Source organism: Paralichthys olivaceus, chromosome 6, assembly GCF_024713975.1.
Source record: "Paralichthys olivaceus isolate ysfri-2021 chromosome 6, ASM2471397v2, whole genome shotgun sequence".
Classification (NCBI taxonomy): Eukaryota; Metazoa; Chordata; class Actinopteri; order Pleuronectiformes; family Paralichthyidae; genus Paralichthys; species Paralichthys olivaceus.
The window spans coordinates 16,415,731-16,434,749 of NC_091098.1; the positions used below are offsets into that span (position 1 = coordinate 16,415,731).

General features: G+C 43.0%; 1 protein-coding gene across 13 annotated transcripts in view; it reads right to left on the reverse strand.

Moving 5' to 3' along the window:
- Window positions 1-19,019, reverse strand: part of nav1a (neuron navigator 1a) — an 83,036-nt gene that overhangs the window by 5,560 nt on the left and 58,457 nt on the right. For 5 of the 13 annotated variants that reach the window (XM_069526024.1, XM_069526025.1, XM_069526026.1 and 2 more), the window contains 18 exons: window positions 14,964-15,102; window positions 12,654-12,960; window positions 8,434-9,259; window positions 7,806-8,315; window positions 6,958-6,999; window positions 5,923-6,065; window positions 5,269-5,448; window positions 5,078-5,157; window positions 4,938-4,967; window positions 4,733-4,756; window positions 4,440-4,517; window positions 2,881-2,964; window positions 1,469-1,577; window positions 1,262-1,383; window positions 865-1,067; window positions 603-765; window positions 300-489; window positions 128-216 (listed from right to left, as the gene is read on the reverse strand). In XM_069526024.1, the coding sequence (XP_069382125.1) occupies window positions 128-216; window positions 300-489; window positions 603-765; window positions 865-1,067; window positions 1,262-1,383; window positions 1,469-1,577; window positions 2,881-2,964; window positions 4,440-4,517; window positions 4,733-4,756; window positions 4,938-4,967; window positions 5,078-5,157; window positions 5,269-5,448; window positions 5,923-6,065; window positions 6,958-6,999; window positions 7,806-8,315; window positions 8,434-9,259; window positions 12,654-12,960; window positions 14,964-15,102 (3,319 nt within the window). The remainder of the gene's footprint in view (window positions 1-127; window positions 217-299; window positions 490-602; window positions 766-864; window positions 1,068-1,261; window positions 1,384-1,468; window positions 1,578-2,880; window positions 2,965-4,439; window positions 4,518-4,732; window positions 4,757-4,937; window positions 4,968-5,077; window positions 5,158-5,268; window positions 5,449-5,922; window positions 6,066-6,957; window positions 7,000-7,805; window positions 8,316-8,433; window positions 9,260-12,653; window positions 12,961-14,963; window positions 15,103-19,019) is intronic. The other 8 variants (XM_069526030.1, XM_069526034.1, XM_069526037.1 and 5 more) reach the window with 5 other exon arrangements.

Sequence of the window (19,019 nt, forward strand, 5' to 3'; positions counted from 1 at the left end):
ATTAATTATAATATATTTATATAATATATTTATTTCACTATTTTGTCATTTGTCAAAAAAATAATATTTAATATTTCTAGAATTATATCCAAAGGAACATGACAAATTCTCGTTATGTTGTGTTTACCTCTGCTTGATCTCCAATGCCGACCAGAACTCGTGCACACACCTCATCCCTTGAGGAAGAAACACCCAACATGTCAACTGAAGACACGTCTGAAAGAGAAGAGGAAACAAGGGATGAATTCAATATAACTTATTATTATAATGTGTGTGTGAGCTTATTGTTTGACTCTTACCTGGATCTTTACAATCATTCAGACTGAGGCTGAAGGACTTGGTGAGGGGCATGCTCATTGGCTGCCTCAGTGAGGGTCCCAGAAGAGAGGCCAGGCCTGAGGGCTGGGAGGTGGAGGAGGTGGGGCCAGAGCCTGCGACCTCACCTGTTTTCAAATGGTCGTTCTCTGCCTTCAGGTTCTCTACAGTTGACTAGAACGTGAGCAGGGAAGAAATGTAAATTATTGACACATAAATGCAATATCTCTCCAACAAATATTTTCAGGATATACTTTAGTAGACATGCACATACAAGCAAAACAAACCTGCATGTTGTTCATGGCATCTCTGAGCTGCTCCAGCTGATGAGCGGAGTTTAAGGCCTCCAGTCGGATGTCCGTCAGTTCCCTCTCTTTCACCCAGAGTTCTGAGCGTAGATCTGACACTGCTGCTTCCTCATTGTCCCCCTCTTCTGTTGTCTCCATGATCCTGGAGGGGTTAGGATGCACATATTAGTCAGACAAAAGTTAAAAGTGTCTCTCTCCCTGCTGAGCTAGGGGCTGGAGTACAGTGTTTATTGGTACTTACACAGAGGAGGTGGCAGAGGTGGAGGTTTTGAGGGCTGAGGGGTGAAGCTCCCCTCCCTCTCCTCCTTCTCCCCCCTCTCCCCCCTCATGAAGCATCTTTGGGGAATTTGGAGCCGAGGAGTCGGGGGTGGCGATTTCCTCGATGTCTGAGTAGGTTTTGGAGCCTTTCTTGATGCTGAATGCCTTGTTGAAGGAGCTTCTCAGCTACATGGAGACAGAGGAGCAGATGTACAGACTACTGAACTATATTCAATGGTTGAGTGTATTTATTTACAATAAAGAGGACAGGTCACACTTTAATTTCCACGCTACTTTTTATCATTATTATGAAGTGAAACAGATTGAACGTAGACAAACACCAGGATATTATCTTGCCAGCAGAGTGCAGTCATTCTTACCCAGCTCTTTTTCTTCTTCTTCTTGGCGTCTTGGTCCTTCAAGCTACCGACACTCGACAAACTGGTCAGGCTGTTAAGACTTGAGATGCTCTCACATGAGTTCTGACGTCGAATTTGCACATCTGGAAAAAAAAAGACTACATCAAAAAAAAGGCACAGATGTGCAGATAGAGAGAGTGAATAGTATCAGTTGGTGAATCTCCAAACCTTTCATGTTATCTGGATTGTTTAAAGCTACATGAATAACAGCCTGGGCCTCTTCATTCCTGGTCTTCAAGTCTTCGATTGTCTCCCGCAGCTCCACCAGCTCCGTGTCCTGCACAGACATCGAATTAATAAATGCCACAGTTCAGTTCAGGCAGATCCGTTTGCATCTGTTTGCAAATATCAGAGCTGTGCAACTGAGATTTGTTTTCACTCAAACCTTTTTTACTTCAAATAAATATTCAAAATCCTTAAAATGTTTTACATTCCATGAATACGTCTCACTACAAATAGAACTCACACAAAGACTGGCTGATTCAGTGACTTCGTTTAAATTACTTCTTAAAACCCATTTCTTTCAGACTTTATGTAATGTTTACCACATGTAATGTTTGTTTGCAATGTAATGTTTCCTTCATTTTTTCAAATATTATTTTTTTTACCGCTGACATTAGTGTGAACGGATCCTTGTGATTGGCCCTGATAATCATGGGTCTGCTTTGCCTGTCAAAGCCCTTTGTAAGCTCTGCTTTTACAGGTGTAATATAAATCAAATCAAGTAATAATGATAATACTACTCCTACTAATAATACAAATATTATTAGTAGTAGTATTATTACTACTGATAACTACAATGATGATTTTTGAAATCAAAAGTTTTTTAAATATTGAAAATAAGGAGTGGTTTTACCTGATGTTTTACTCAAGCACTAAAAATCAAACCCACACTATGAGGTCATCCACCTGCTGGGCCTGATCTCTTAAATTATGTTTGAAGTTCACAAGGACAAAGAGTTCAGAACAGCAGATCCTCACTGTGCTGCCCATTGTGTTCTAAAGCTGCTATAAATGGAGCCACCCGGTCCATCTCCTCAAGGTTAAAGAGCCTGTGCTCCGGGCTGAGCTGCACAGGTCAGTGCACTGGCACAAACAACAAAGACTTTTTCTGGAGTGGTCTAGACGGGGCTTTCAGTGGGAGCAGCAAAGCATGAAGCTTGGAGAGGGAGCCCTTGCACACTTTGTTGCACACACTCACACCACAGAGCACCGCCTCAAGTACTGATGGGTATATTCGCACCAAAACTGATACAAAAGACCAGGGAATGCAGGAATGTTGTTTGCTGTGAGTACACATGCAAACTGAGTTTACTTTGAGCTTATCCATCCCTAATTGATCTTCTGTCCCCTTCTGTCTCACATGAGTTTTGTATGTGGAACTGCAGTGGGCCCTTTGCTAATATATATATCATATTTAGCTCCTCACTGCAGACTATGAACATTGTCACCCCACTCCATGTGTGAACTAATGTCGCCGTCTCTTGGTGCTCGGCTCATAACACTGGCAAAGCGATGGAATGCAGCTGGAATTCAGGTTTGTATTTGGAGTGAAGTGTGGACTTGATGGGTGATGTTACCTTCTGCTCGTGGCTCACTGACAGACTCTGGAGCCGAGTGGTCATCAATGTCAAACTTTGCTCAAAGGCGGCCACCAGATTTGCCTGTTTGGAAAAAGAAAAAACATGAGCTAAGGACTAAATCACAGGCAGACTTGTCTTTTTTCTATTTAATTGTCAATAACAGGAAATTAGAAATATATAAGTCTACTAATGCTTTTAATTGTTAGTCATTTTTGAAAGAGCAGGGAGACTATGACTAACCAGAACTTCATGTACATTCAACCTAATTTTACATTTTCTTATTCCTTGATTTAACAGGGTGCTTTCTATGGAAAATGCACTTCCTCCCTCATTTCTCTTTGTAGAATATAATAATACATTAAAATAATATTGCAAGGTCATTAATCCAGTTATGCTGTGATGGTTATATCAGTTTTGCTGATTCATTTACGTCACAGAATAGGTCACACAGAATGAAAAAATCCAACAGAAAGGAACACACACAAGCATGCAAGCAAACCAGTGACACACACACTTGATTGAGTGCACTGCATAATGCCTCTGATGTATTCATGCACTTGCACCAATGAAAATGCTGACAGGATGGTCATTCAGAAACAACCTTGCAGAGTAGAAAGAGAGGGCGATGCAGCGTGTGTATATATGTGTGTGTGTGAGTGTGTGTGTGTGTGAGTGAGATGGAGAGAGAGGCTTGGGGAAAGGTTCAGGTGGAGGTTAGCTTTCTTCACGCCCTACACGGATAAGAAATGTGCTGAGACGCCGCAGAAATGATTTATAACTGACATACCACAGCTCGGATACTTACTCTCTGTGTCTCTTCACCGTTTTCTATGAAGACTAAATAAAGACGTTACCACAAATGTATAAGATTGTGGAAGGTAAAGTATTGAGCTCTGAATCCACTGACTTGCATACAAAGAACTGATGTTCTTTCACAAACTCTAACCTAAGCTGAAAAAGGTTTAATGTACAGTGCAGTTCAACTTTCCTCTATTTATGGAAAAAAATAAAATGAAGAAAATCAACGAAAGAAACGAAGAAGCACAAAGCTAAATGCAGCCTGACACTGCTCCTCCTTTGCCTGCTATCTCATGTTCGACACCGATTGTGTCTCTATGAGTGTCAGTTACCTCAGCCTCGGGGCAAGTGTCAAAGAAGAAGTCTGCTCATCAAGATGAATGACAAGTATTGGGGTGTAAAATTAGAGGGAGGGGCTACTGCTAATTCTTCAGTTACCTCAGGGTAAAAGGTCACATTTTGTACTTTAAAAAACGACATGAAGATGTCACTCAAATAACTTCCTTATCAGATCGTTTTTCTTCTATTTCTAAGCACTCGTTGAATTTAATGTTTTCAGATATTCTTGTTTTTCTGGTAAATTAGTTATTTTTACTGCAAGGGACATTTGCAAAATGACCATGTGCCTTTTAGAGTGAAAATGCAGTTGTGAATGAAATGTGTTATTTGTGTTAGAAATATTAAAAAAACAAAACATTAAGGCAGTTAATGCAAGTGAGCACTGTCGTGTTATTGAATGATGTTAACAGAAAACGTACGTTTGCTGTCAGCTGTGTGGTCAAGTTCGACACCTTCTCCTGTGATGATTCCAGCTCTCTCCTCAGCTTGCGGATTTGCTGTGAGAAAAATAGAGAATGTTTAATTATAAAATAACAAACTTTATTAAAACTGAGAAAATCTGGCATTAGTTGATCGACTTGGGTAGATGGCGTTCATGAGAGGAGGGGCAGACTTGTTCTCTCACAGATGACAGGGATGAGGGCGACGAATGAAAGGAAAGAAAATTTAGAGACAAAGGAGAAGGAGAAAGTGCAGGAAAGAAAACACTAACCTCTCCCTGAATCCTTTCCTCAGCCTTAAGCAGCAGGGGGAGAATAAAAGTCAAGATATTAGATAAGACACAGGGAGAGGAGAGGAGTGGAGAGGAGATGAGGAGAGGAGTGGAAGAGAGGAGAGGAAGAGGATGAGGGAGAGGATAGGGAGGAGGAGAGAAAGAAGAGAGTAAGAGGAAAGGTGTAATAAGGTGCAGAGCATACCAAAGGAGAAAGTCTTGTCTCTAGCGTGCACTGTGTGAAAGTTTGAAACAAGAGGATAACATCACTTTACACACTAACACGCACACACGCTGGCACACACACACGCACGCACACACACACACACAGAGAACTGTATCTACCTGATTCTGCATGTTGCCCACACTCACCGAGGAGTAGCTTGAGGAGGCGTTGGATGCCAATGAGAGCACAGACCCATGAACTGAAAAAATTCAGAGCAACAACATAAACCAACGACAAGATGAAGTAGAAACTGACGGCACCAAACAGAACATTGTGTAACAGTAATATCACAGTAATTCAGCGGACTCACCTTCATCAGGCTCTTTGTCTCTGAAGGATCCAGAGCGAACCATTCCCATGCTGCGTGGACGCTCAGCCAGCGACAGCGTGCTGCCCAGTGGAGATGCTGCGTACAGCTCCAGAGAGGCATCGTGTGTTGGGATACTGTTGGACCGAGTCATCCTCGGAGGTCCGCCCACAGGGCTGGGTACTAATGAGAAACCAGAGGGTCGAAGGAAAAAGAGTTATGACTAGTTCATACTCGCCCCGCCTTTTAACTCATCCAGCAACATATATGGAGCAGTAGGCTGGAGTCTGCCAATGTCAATAATGACATTAATGAGGGAGCATAAAGATTCCCAGATGGTGCCTGGAGGGAGATTAAAAAGGGAAGATATGTGATTGGTTTGATAAGTGTGCATAAGCCCAAAGAGCTGCTCCTGGGAGGAATGAGCTGGTGCCAAAACTGTTCTGTTTGTTTCTTCTATGTCTTTGCCTTTTTTAAAGTCACATTGCTAAATATTTGGGACAACAGGGGAAGACTGCACTGAGCCACACTTGGCGTGCGGAAGGATAAACCTATCAAGAATAACCGCAGCTCTACTGATCTTATGCATAAAGTTAAAGAAAATGCATCGTTCTACTCAGTGTACTTTGGAGTGTGTGTACATGTGTACATACTCACCCATACTGGTCTTAGAGGTGCGGGGCAAGGAGGTGGGTGAAGACATCAATGGAAGAGTGAGCGAGTCGGTCATACTGAGAATAGAATGAGAGTGTCTCCTCTCTCCTTTCTCCTTCCCTTCCTCCTCAACCTGGGAGCCACCGCTGAAACCACACATTCAGAGGAAAGATCAGTGATGTTGTGGTAAATGTAATACAGAGACTGAAAAATCCTTCAAACATTTACAATTAATTTTTCATTTTTGTGCACCTGGAAAGGTTTTATACATTAAAAAAAACAACCTTTTTATACATTTGGACGTGAGCTACAACTGCAACAATAGTTCATCCTAAACCTTTATTAACATGTGTTAAATCTTTCACAGTGAATTTTCAAGCCAAATGACAAACATTTGGTGATTCTGGCATTTATAATGGAAACCTTTACTGTTTGTATCTTGTTTGTCATTTTTATGATAGTAAAGTGAATTTATTTGAGTTTTTAAGCATGAACTTTGATGATTATCAATATTTTCTTAGAATCATTTATTCTGATTGAGAAAATTGCACATTTACTGAAAATAAAAAAAACAAAGTAGCTGAAGCTCTACAGTGAACCCTGATATCTCAGGGAAAATATTATTACACAGAAAAAAGATAAACACTGATACCAAATTGATGCTCTGCCCCAACTACAGTTAGGCATTTACATGGTACTGCACTGCACATACTTTACTCATTACATATACAGAGCCAATATCTGAGTGGAAAGACTCACAAAATGTTGCCAGTACAACATAAGTTAGATAAAATATTTGGGGAATTAAGACCAGATTTTGGAATACAAGCAAAGGGGCTGATGGGTATGGACCCTGCAGGCAGGATTAACACAGTCTGTCATTCAGAACAGATCTTATCAATGGGATCTATGTGAGTGACAATCACAGTAAGTGTGTATGAAGCCTGTAGCTGTGTGTGTGTGTGTGTGTGTGTGTGTGTGTGTGTGTGTGTGTGTGTGTGTGTGTGTGTGTGTGTGTGTGTGTGTGTGTCAACTTACCATAAACCTTTCTTTGGCAGCGTGTTTCTGTCTCTCTGAGAGCTGCAGAGATTAAACAATGTCATTATTTAACCAGTGGTGCAGTGAGTTATTAAACTCTCAAGAACAGGCAGCGGGCACAAAGCAGCACAGTGAGACAGCTGTGTCAGCCAGTAATTATGTCTTCAGTGAGCAGGGCCCGCACAACACTGATAATAGTCCTGCAGTAATAACAGCCTGGAGACCCCTCAGAATATAAGTGCGTGTGTGTGTGCATCCAGGCCGTTGCCTTTATTTGGGGTTTAAGTTTTTTTGTCTTCTCATTAAGCCAAAAAAATATGCGACAAATGTGCTACTAAGTAATTATGTTTCTTAATAATTTGGAGAATAATTAACATCTCATATTGCACATACTGTCTTCAGTTTTTAGATTAAGTCACGCACACACACACATGCACAAACATCTTGCCTCTAAAATATTCTCAATATATGATTCCTGTTTTCATTTTTGTGGATTTTTCTTTTCTCATCTAAGTGAAAATACTTTTAGTTCTTCACTCTTCATAATCACCACTGCCATCCTAAAATACAAAACAACACACCTTTCCACCTGCCCACTCAAAAAGACGATGAAAACATTTGATTGCAGCATTGAAAAAAAGTTTCAAAGTTTTTTGTAATCTGATCGCAAGTGGAAAACCACATGTTAATACCAGGTGTGTACGGGGCCTTCCCTGAACGATCAATGACATTGTTGTAGTTCTTCAGCTAACCAGTAGGTGGAGCTACATGACAGAAGGGAAGAAACCTAGATGACAAAAACTATGCACGTATGATTGAAGATAATCTTTCAGCAGAATTGAACTCACTTGTCTGTGAGAGTCAGCGACACTTTACTTCCTGAGCTCCAGCTGGGAGGGGGGCCTCTGTCTTCCTGTCTCTCTTTGTCTCTGGACTCTAAGGTGGTGTAGCCTCGCACCAAACTCTCCCTCTCCCTATTCTTCCCTCTTCCCTGGGGCTCTGGAGCCAAACTCATCTGTAGCGGCAACGACTCCATGCTCCGATGCAGCCCAGACAGACGGGGGTAGAGCAGGGGAGAAGTGCTCCCCCTGCCCCCTTCCACCCCAAGAGAAGAGACCTGCCTCGGGCCCAGCCCCATCCCAGAGCTCGAGAAGCAGGCCGAGTTCACATTGAGTAACGGGGCAGGGCTGGGAGTGAGACAGGGGCTGCCTGCTGAGCAAGCCAGGTCCTGGAGCTTAGAGTAGGGGGGGATTTTCGGGGGCAGTGAGTCCTGAACGCCCACATCCAGGCTGTTGGAGTTGAGCTTGTCGAGAGGTGCCATAGATGGAGGCTTAGCGAGGCTGCGTACTCCAGATAATCTAAAAAATATCAGACAACATTAAAGCAAATGCATATTCTTATTATCTTGAAAGTGTGTGTGCTAGTTGAGAAATGACTGCTTGTGTATGTTTATATTGACGTTTATAACCTTGGTACCTGTGTGTGTTGGGTGAGGGCAGGTCAATGCCCTTACCACTGGGAGGTCTCAGTCCCTGTAGCTTCACTCCGCTCTCTGAGGGGGTCTGAGCAGGGCTCCCCTTCAGAGACCCACCTCCACACTCAGAGTCAGACCCCACAGCTTTCGCTTTGGCTCGCTCTTTCTCCTTCTCTCTGTCTGTTTGATTGACAGGACTAGGACTTGGAATCCCACGGCTCCCTCCTTTACTCAACCCTGCTCCAGAACCAAACCCTGAGGCAGGTTCTTTGAGCCTCGAGCCCAGAGGTGCTGTAGCGGAGGGCTTGATCAGTCCACAGCTTGTGTCCATGGTGGTGCTTACTGGGCGTGCGGAGCTCGGTCGGGTTAGAGTCAGTGTGCTTGTCTTGGCAGGACGAGGCAGAGAGCGGTACTGGAGAGACGTCCTGGCATTTGGGGACAGAAAACCACTATGATCGCTGCTTGAAACATCCAGACTTGTCTTCCGTCCTCCTCCTCCACCACCACCACCAGCCCCGGGTTTGACCGGAATACCAGATGTTTTGGGAACCTTCCCCACAGTTGCAGAGCCGCCTGGTATTGAACTGCCACCTGTGCTCATCACAGCAGACGCACTGGCATGGTTTGTCCCATTAGTGGTTTGCTTCTTGAAGCCAAAGTTTCCACCTGTTGAGGGCCGGACCAGGCCAGATGGAGGTTTGCGCTGTTCACCACCACCGGTGCCATTCCTATGATCTTTACCAGCATCAGAGGAGGAGCGCTGAAGACCTGAAGTCTTCACTGCCAACCTGGACTTATCCATGGGCTTCCCATCTGATCTGACTGTACCTGAAGAGGTAGAGGAGAAAATGATGTCACTGATAAGCAGCATGAACAAACTAATGCCTGAACAGTCAGTTTCTTGTGGCGAGTGACTAACCAAGCCATATTAGGACATGATAAGTTATCTGAACGCCTACAAGGTCAGACTGTCAGCTGATAAAGCAAATCCCTGCCCGAGCAGACAGACAGTTTGCAGACACACACACACACACACACACACACACACACACACACACACACACACCATGCAGTTACTCCTCTTTTCCATCCCTATGAACTAAAATAGTTTTTTCCCTCTGGTTTTCCACTAAGTGCACGTCTGCGTGTCACAGCTGTGGAGTGCTGGGATTAACATGTGCAATATGGCTGTGGAAAACCGGTGTTCACGAAGCGTGTCTGTGGGCACGAAACGGCATGAAACACAATGTGGCTGAATTTCTCCTCTTTTGAAGACTCTTTGGAGACAGAGGGTGGAGTGAGAGATGGCTCGGTGGAACGGCTGTGATTTTATTCCCAAGTGGCAAATTAATTGGATTTGTTTGGAAGTCATTATGAGAGAAAACAGCAGTCTATTAGACACATGTGCACTGTATGTACCACCCACACAAGTGCGAGTCTACGCTACCCACGCTCTTAATTTGAATGTAATGGGAGGTTTATATACACGGCATTAACAGAGTCAAAGAGCTGCTGTTGAATGAGACCCACCGACGGGCCGCCTGGGGACATCTGGAGTCACTTAAAGGTATTTATAAACCCGCAAAAGACACATACACACAAGACACGTATATACCACACACACTCACAGTTACCAGTGATCAGATCTTATAGGAATGTGACACTGACAACACATTAGCCTCGCAGTTCTTTTGTAAATGTGAAAATTGAGTTAACGTGTCAAGTCATAAACTCAATTCATCGTAAAACCGCAACACTGCTCGGTCCAAGAACGTTAGGCTGCAGAAACACACAAACACTGTTGAGTACGGATCCCAGGCGTTTGTATTAATTGTGACATAAATTGAGCCTGATTTACAGACACCGGCTGTGGAGACAGTGGAGCTCACAGCTTGACACACACAGGGCGTGTATCATGAAACACGAGAGGCCTGCGTGTCTGATGGGAGAAATCCTTCATATTGCTGCTTTTTAAGGAAAATGGCTCATTATAATAATCCTTAAGTCTTCTTCTATACAGGGCGACTGTGGGCAAAAGCAGCAGAAGGAGGAAAGTTTGGAGTGAAGATGGGGCTCACCGCCACATTTCTGACATTGTCTCCAATCGACCATCAACATGAGAGTTTATATTTGTGGTTGTTGAGATATCAACAATATCAGTGCTGATTTGTGTGTACATGGGAACAATTGATGTGTGACAATAATGAGCATCACCAGCCAACAGACTGAAAACTACTGATTCTAGCAGTGCCATAACTAATTATTAAAGTAGATTGATGTTTGACTGTACTGTTAATATTGTCCCACAATGCAGTGCAGTAAAATAGAGGTGAGGCTGTTTTTCTGGAAACTTGAAAACAAACGCAATTGAGAATGGTGGTTTCAAAGCTCAGAATACGTAGAAGAAACTAAGAAACTAGAAATTAAGTATTAATTATTTTTTGGAATTCAATAATGTTTTTACTTCGAAGAGGTCATGTCTCAGTAATTTCAATTTTACACTCAAACTCAGAGCTTTTCAAAGGGAGCAACACAGAACAATCACTGTCATCTTCATTTTAAGCAATATTAAGTGCATTCAACATTAAGTCAATTTATTATCTTATAAAACTGAGGCAAATTGAGGCGTTTGGAATGAAGAGAGCTATTATTTTATACTGAATTAGTAAGAAACAATCAAATCAAACAATCAATCATCATTATACACTAAAAGCAAACTGTGGTTGGTATACAGAACGTGCGTACTATAGAAGGTGTGTTCTAGACACAGTATTATTGAACTGTGACACAGTGCTCGTTGACCTCCGTAACTTTCAAAGAATGTCAACCATTCATTTAAATTCATGAGCTCCTCCTCAATGATGAGCTACGAGATCCATCTCCACTCTGCTTTCACTTGACTTCATCATCTGATTAATTAACCTCTGAAAGTCTCATACGGTTCATACGGTTGACATCAGTAACAATAGCAGAGTGATGCTTCAACACACACACTCTGGTGTATCTGTCACTTCAGCAGCTGGCAATGCAAACATGGTCCAAGAGAAAGAGGAGTGTTTACACGGACACTGCCCAACTAGACTGGCACACAACAGCACAACTAATATCCTGTTGTTCTGGTTGTCTATAAGTGTGTGTGTGTGTGTGTGTGTGTGTGTGTGTGTGTGTGTGTGTGCGTGCGTGCGCTTACATAAACAGCACACAGATGGTGAGATTTAAATGCAGCCGCACAATCCTCACTATTGTGTTCTTTGTGTGTCAGTCGGAGTGTTTGTGTGTGTGAGTGTGCGTGTTTGTGTGTGTGTGTGTGTGTGTGTGTGTGAAGTGTGATTGGTGACACTGTTTAAGGTTGGCACAATCTCCGACCTGTCTGCACAGTGGACACACATGCATATAAACTATTAGCAACACAAACACACACTGTGTCTGGTCCAGTTGCTTTGGGTACAAGGCCTTTATCTGAGTGCTATAAATTGTCTCTGTCTGACACAAAAATAAAGCTTGGATAGAAAAACACTTGGTCAGTGCTGTGCGTGTGTGTGTGTGTGTGGCTGGCAGGAAGGGAGTGGGTGGTGATGGGCGTTTGATACATGGCACCACTTTCTAAAGGCCTAGAGGGTGGGCTGCAGCTGTGGATGAATGTGTGGGACAAAGACAGAGAGTGTGTCTGTGACTGTGTGTGTGGGTGTGGAGCTGCCAGAGAGACGGGAATATTAAAAGACAGCCAGAGAAATGTGTGAGTCTGCTCAGGTTATGAAACTATTAAAAATTAAGCAACAGATATTATACCGCACCACGTGTGTGTGTGTGTGTGTGTGTGTATTTAGCTACTCTCAGACATGAACTGAACTTGGACATTTCATAAAATGTTCTGAGGGGGTTGTGTGTGAAAACACAAATGTCCGAGTCAGTTGCTCCAGGTTTCTTTTTCCTGCCAGCCCCGAGTCTAGAAAAGTCTGGAAAATGTCCGAGTGAGCCCATAGAGAATGTCCAGAAAAATCACTCTGAGTGAGTGGGCGTGTTTCTAACACACAACAGACACGAAACTAAACTAAAACACTATTTTATATATTTCAGGATATAATTTATACCTCATGTCCTGTCTCCTACCCAGGTGCCACCCCTCACCTAAATGTTCCAGAGATTATTCTTTTGGTGTGAACGTGTGAAACACAAACTGTTCAAATCTGAAAATGTCTTCAGTGTGCGTGTCTCCACCTACCTGCCACTTTCAGCCCACTCTGAGAAGTGTGGGTGATCGGGGACGTGACTCCCACGGGTGGGTTTCTTCCTTTCTTCAACATGTTTCCTTGACCCAGGGTTTGAGGCTTCTTCAGTTCGCCTTTACCTCCTTCCAGCCCCTCACCCTGCTGCGGCCTCGTCTTTTTCCATTTATTGGCCGATTCGGACTTGAGACTTCCTGTGTTGTAGCCGCTACTGCCCTGGCTCTTGCGGCCAGGTTTGGCATCATCGGTGTCCCACGACAGGCCGCTCTCCACCAAAGATCGCTTCTCCGCATCTGTTCGCATCTACAGAGGGACAGAGACACATACTATGAGACCGTATGTTGACAGAATGTGTAAGAATTCAGTGTGTGAGATTAAACTTAAAGACTGTGGAGATAAAACATATCTGTGTCTCCGGTTGTCTAAATTACAAGGTATGAATTTCCCTGCCTGTCTAATTTTAAGGCGACCATCTTTGTACTAGAATCATGTAACCCTCGAAACCCCACCTAAATAATACAACTGTGTGACTCAAAATCTAGCCTGTGTGATTCAAAAAAAAAACACTGTATCCCTTCTATTCTGTACTAAAGTGTTCACAGAGGAACACAGTTATTGGGATAGATATTAGGTTAGAGCCTCAGACTCCCTCTGAGCAGGAAAAACATGTCTGACCCAGTCAACCTAAAAACTCACTCACTGATGTCTCATCTTCCCCGGCTTAATCCTATTGTATGCTCTGGTTGAACACTTCAAAAGAGAAGTGGACAGAAACGGCAAGGGGAGGAACTGCCCACAAATACACATGTGTGTACTGTGCACACACCACACACTGACCACACAGATCTAAGATCAGACACAAAGACTCCCACACACTTGACTTACATATAGAGACAGCACAGCCTTGACATAATCCAATAAGAAAGAATGTCGAATGTGAAACTAAAGTAAATGTGAAACCCATGACTGAAGGTCTTCTGTGTGTGTATGAGGCGAATACACAACATATTTAAAGGATGACTATAAGAGGACGCATATGACAGAGGATTAAACACCCACTGTGGGGGACTGACAGTTACACAATGCATCAGGAGGTGTGTGTGTGTGTGTGAGTTTGTGTGTGTGTGTGCCAGTGCAGGACATTGCACCCAACATGCAGTTCCCATGAAAGCTCATATGCTGAATTCCTTTTTTATTAAAACCAATAGACCCCATGGGCAGGTTCACATCACACGAGGAGGAGGAGGTATGTGTGAGTGTGTGTGTCCTGTCTGACCAGTTGATAAAACATTGTCATTTCCTCACACACATTCCCTGATTATTAAAACAAGGAGGGGGGGGTGGTCAGAAAGTCAGGACAAAACATGGATAACAATGCAAACAGGTGGACAATGAGACAGATGGTCAGATGAAAACACACATGTACAATAGTACAAAGTGTATTAACTTGAGTAATTTGTCCGTCTCCCTGTGGAAATGAGGAAATTCGGGTTTTTGTACCACCCACATGGACCACCACCACTTTCTGGCTGTGATTCTAACTTCCTCTCCCTCCAACATGTCTTCTTTGCGCGTCCTTTCTTTATTACCCTTCTCCCCCTCAACCTCATATCTCTGTTGAGCTTATTACAAAATACGTGGGAGGGGAGAGGAGAGGATGTTAAGCAAGTGGGAAAATTAAAATCAACAGGAGACAAAGACAAAGAGAAACCGAAGAGAAAACATCAGCTGCCATCAGTGAGAGAAAGAGGAGCCATGCGTATTTGACGATAGCGGGTGCCTTATGAGGTGATGGTTTGTTGCCATGGTAATGATGCCATGGGGGGTAATGGTTGCTATGACTCCAGTGATTCGGCGTGGAGGGAGGCGCCCCGGTTCTTCCAGCTCGCTGGCCTGGATGCTGGACTGCAGATGGTCCTGTGTGTGTGTGTGTGTGTGTGTGTGTGTGTGTGTGTGTGTGTGTGTGTGTGTGTGTGTGTGTGTGTGTGTGTGTGTGTGTGTGTGTGCAGATGGCCACACTCTAGACCTGTCCTTCAATATATATGGTAGAAGACAAAGACCTGCGCTGTCAGCATCCCTGTGCTTTGGTTGCCATGGTTTCCCCTCTCCCTTCAAACTCCCTCTGTCTCTCTGCCTCTGAAATTCAACTGCATCAGTCATATGAGCCTCATGGTGGAGGTGTGACCTAAATCAGACTCTTTCACACATACATAAACACAGACACACAAAGCCACAGAGCATCAGATGGATCTTAAAGATCTGCTGCTCTCTCTCTGTCATGAGTGTGTTGCGTTGCATGTACTTACCACAATGGTCGAGTTCCTGCGGGAGCCGATGGGAGTGGTGGGAAGTGAGTTGAGAGTGGGACTGGTGTTGAATTCTTCGGAGCTCAGGTTGTCTGAGCCATCACTGAGGCCGCTGCTGATGGAGCTGCTCTCATCCCAGCTACAAGAAACAACGACAGAGAAGAAGTGTCAGGCAACATATTAAAGGAGTGATTTCCACCCAGGGGTATTGTTTGTGCTGCAAAGCTGAACAATCCGTTCAAACAATTGGATACAAGTAATGGATAATGGTTTAAAGGAGTCAGATGACCACACAGACCTAAACGTTGACAGTTCAGTTGTGTGAATCCACTTGACTCTGTACTTAGTGTCACACATTTGAAACATGACAGGAGGTGCCAGAGAAGAGATGCTTGAGTTCATGTGATAGGGCGGCGTTGGCATGTCTAAAAAAAGATGGGACTAATGTACTGAAGGGTCACAACTACGAGAACGATGCAATGTCCCTCCTAACACATACACCATTATCAATTAATAATTAACTTCAATTAAGTTTAACCCAGACAGTAGGGTGAACTGTTCAGATGGTTAGAGGGGGATTAGCCCCACCAATTAAATCAAAACAGGCCTATATATATTCAATGGTGTGCTCCTATTTTTGGTACACAGATTTGGTCATTGGTCAGAAGGAGTCTCATTCAACTGTTCAACCTGAGTTTAATTCCTCATCTACCCCTTCATTTTTAGGGTGATCCTGAATGCACTATGGTTTAAGGGTGTTTGAAGGGCAAGATAGTCACTTGATTGCCACTACCCCTACATCACATAGAGATCACAATGGCCACGTTCAAAACAAAGGAGACAGGCCCTAAGTCCCAAAGCCATCGAGCATGCACCTATGAGCCAAGTGTCTATGATAAGGGTAATGAACCCCTGTGAGCGTATACAGTAGCTAATAATGATCACTAACATCAACATGGATCACATAAACGTGCTCATACCTAAGAATATCTTAGAAAACCAAGGAATCTGTGTCAGATATCTCCCCGAGTGTGTTCAGTGCATGAAATACCCACCAGCTCAGTTACATCAGCCTTTGGCTCCGTGTTGTCTCGTTTGTCTTTTGATTAAATATTCATAGACGCAGACCTCATTTAGAAAGCTGCCTGCTCTATATACCTAACTTTCACACTGCCTGAAACTTGGCAAACTGCAATTCAGAGCACTCTTGACATTATCTCAACCCACACGCACATAAAAATAGCACTAAAGAACATATACACTGATGCTTGCGCCCACGAGTGCATGTAGGAGGAGAGTCTGAGCCAGGACTGTGAAGTCTGTCCACATGGCACATATCTGCTTAGTTGTATGTCTTTTTACCACACGCATTTTTTACTTAAATATTAGCAATCCTTGATGTTCAATGCTTTCCTGGATGAATATTATTAAACACTATTGTATGGCCTCAGTGTATATCTGTTTTTTTCTAATGCTGATTGGAATGTTTTTAGTCCTGGCCGTGCCCCTGTTTATCTCAGTGATTTGAATTTAGAGTACAGAACATTCCTGTCTTCAATCTCATAATTTTGGGCCAAAAGTGTGAGGATCACACGTATGGCCCCATGGCCTGCTGCTGCACTTATTTCTTTAAAAAAAAGAATCTTACAACATACTTGCTCCATCTGGCTTTCAATCTGAATCTCACATTTCTATATTCATGTATTTTACTCACACCAATGAGGTTGTTTTCATCTGCGTTTGTTAGATAGTTAGCAGTATTACAAAAAACTACTCAACTGATTTCCATGACATTTTTAAGAGGAGTGGGGCATGACACAGGGAAGATTTTATTATAATTTGGTGCGGATCCTGATCAGGGGCTGGATCGTGGAATTTATTCCACTTTCTATAATATTGTCGGGTAGGACGTTTCCCAACATTTTCTTTAATTTCTCAGAGCTGAGAATAGGTGAGGTGTTACTTTTACTATATACTATAACACAAAAGAGTCAATTGAATCTTATGCTTCTTTGACAATGGATTCCTTAGTGTGGCCCGTGAGATTTAAAGTGAAGATTCAAGTGATTCAGTTATTGGTGGCGTCAGGAGTTTGAAGCTATCTGACGACTCAACAGTATCAAATAGTAAAGCTGCAGTAATGTGAGAGATCAGGTCATATAAACCTCAAGAAATAACTGGAACAAATCTGTCATCCAGCTCGGCACAGTGACCTGCAGGGGTGAGGAGGTGGGGGGGAACAGGGGTACACGTGTGAGGCGTTTGGGTGCACATTGGCCTGTGTACATTAAATAGGTCATGTTGAGGAAGTCAGGGGGGTTGGGTTTTGTTCTCATTAGGGTCAATAAGTTAGACCAATATCATAGGATACTGTAAAGCAAGTCGAGAGGGTGGGGTTTCCCTAATGAGGTCATGTATACTGTGGCACATTGGAGGATGGAGAGGAGAGAAAGCGGCGTAGGCCTTCCAGTTGGGTGCCTGTATGGGTCACACTGCACCCTGGGGGACTTTACGGTGGGGACCGGGGGGGAGAGGGGCGAGAGCGAAAGTCCTCCCTGTCTGGCCTGTGGATATTAGACATTAAAAAAAGACAGAGCAGACGAGATTTTAAATCTGGACTGTCCCTTGTCTATATGCCAGACTAAGATTAAGGCCAACTTTGATTGAGCCAGACACACAGAGAGCCAAGCTACACTTTCTGTCTTAATGTGAAATGCTTCAACACTCAAACAAGTTGGAATAAAGTGTTGTAGTGGAAAGATAGAGGGTATTTGTGCATCTCTAATTTTAACAGAAGTGATTTTTATTTGTGAAAGGCCGCATGGAAACAGATAAATTAAAATAAAATTGTGACTTTTTTTTATCTTTAAAAATATTTTTACAAGGATTTTATGGGATGAAATAAAAAAGGAATATCTATATACAACAGTGTTTGCAGGGAAAACATGCAGAATTATCTAATCAACAAGCAGATTATTTTACAGCAAAATATGCAGAGATTTAACAACTTTCTAGGATGTAGTTTTGCTATCAAAGCTGATCTTGATCGCTGTTTCATACTAGATTGCCATGGGCCCTTTATTACACACATACAATAGACATTGAACTCATACAGAGGTCGATTCATCGGCTCCAAAATTGTTTGCATGCATGTGTCCATTGTTAATTTTCCACTAAACAAGCCCTTTACTGGGAATTAAACGTCCAGTCAGGAGATAGAGCAGCTGTGTTTTCACCATAAAACAATACCTGCCTCTTTGTCTCTTGTTTTTCAGAGCTATCTATGTGTGCACCAGTGCTTTCGTGAATGATAATGCCCTCTCTGATGAATTATTAAGACGTGATAACAGTGCAAACAGTCTCTGCAAGGTTGGATTGTCACTCAGCTGTCCGATGTGAAGAAAAGAGAAGATACTTATAGAGGACATGAAAAGATACAAAATCAAGTATTTGAAATCACAGAACTTGGTGGAGAGATGACAAAAGCTGCTAATTGATTGTTTTGATGAGACCAAAAGACAGAGGCTGAAGGAGAGTAAAAGAGTAAATGAGAGTTGAGATGATGTGGACGCCAGGAAGAATCTCAGGAATCATGTCACAGTGTGATTTTCAAAACAACTGTGTTGGCAATAAGTTAGAAAGCCTTCAGCTTTGATGGGTCAATGTTATGTTATGTCAGTTCTGTTAGATGGAAATCTTTTCTCGAATTCTCTCAACTTTAGACCATATAGCTTGAAGGTCTTGAGACAGTAAAAGTTGATCCAGGTTTTTGAAAAACTGATTTCCCCTGAAAAAAAACTGAGATCCTCGATCAGCGCAGACACAAATCTGGCTCCACCAGCTCCTTTATACTCCTCCATCATCAACTCCACTGGGTGACATGAAAGGAAGGCAGTGCTTGAAGGGAGGCCGATGAAACACAAGAATACTCCAGAGAAGAGGGTGAAGTGGTATGTGGAGAAAGAAAAAACTGAAATGACTTGGTATGAAAAAGAGAGCTTTAGAGGACGGAGAAGTGACAGAGAGTATCACCTCAACTTCTCAGGACGCGCTGCG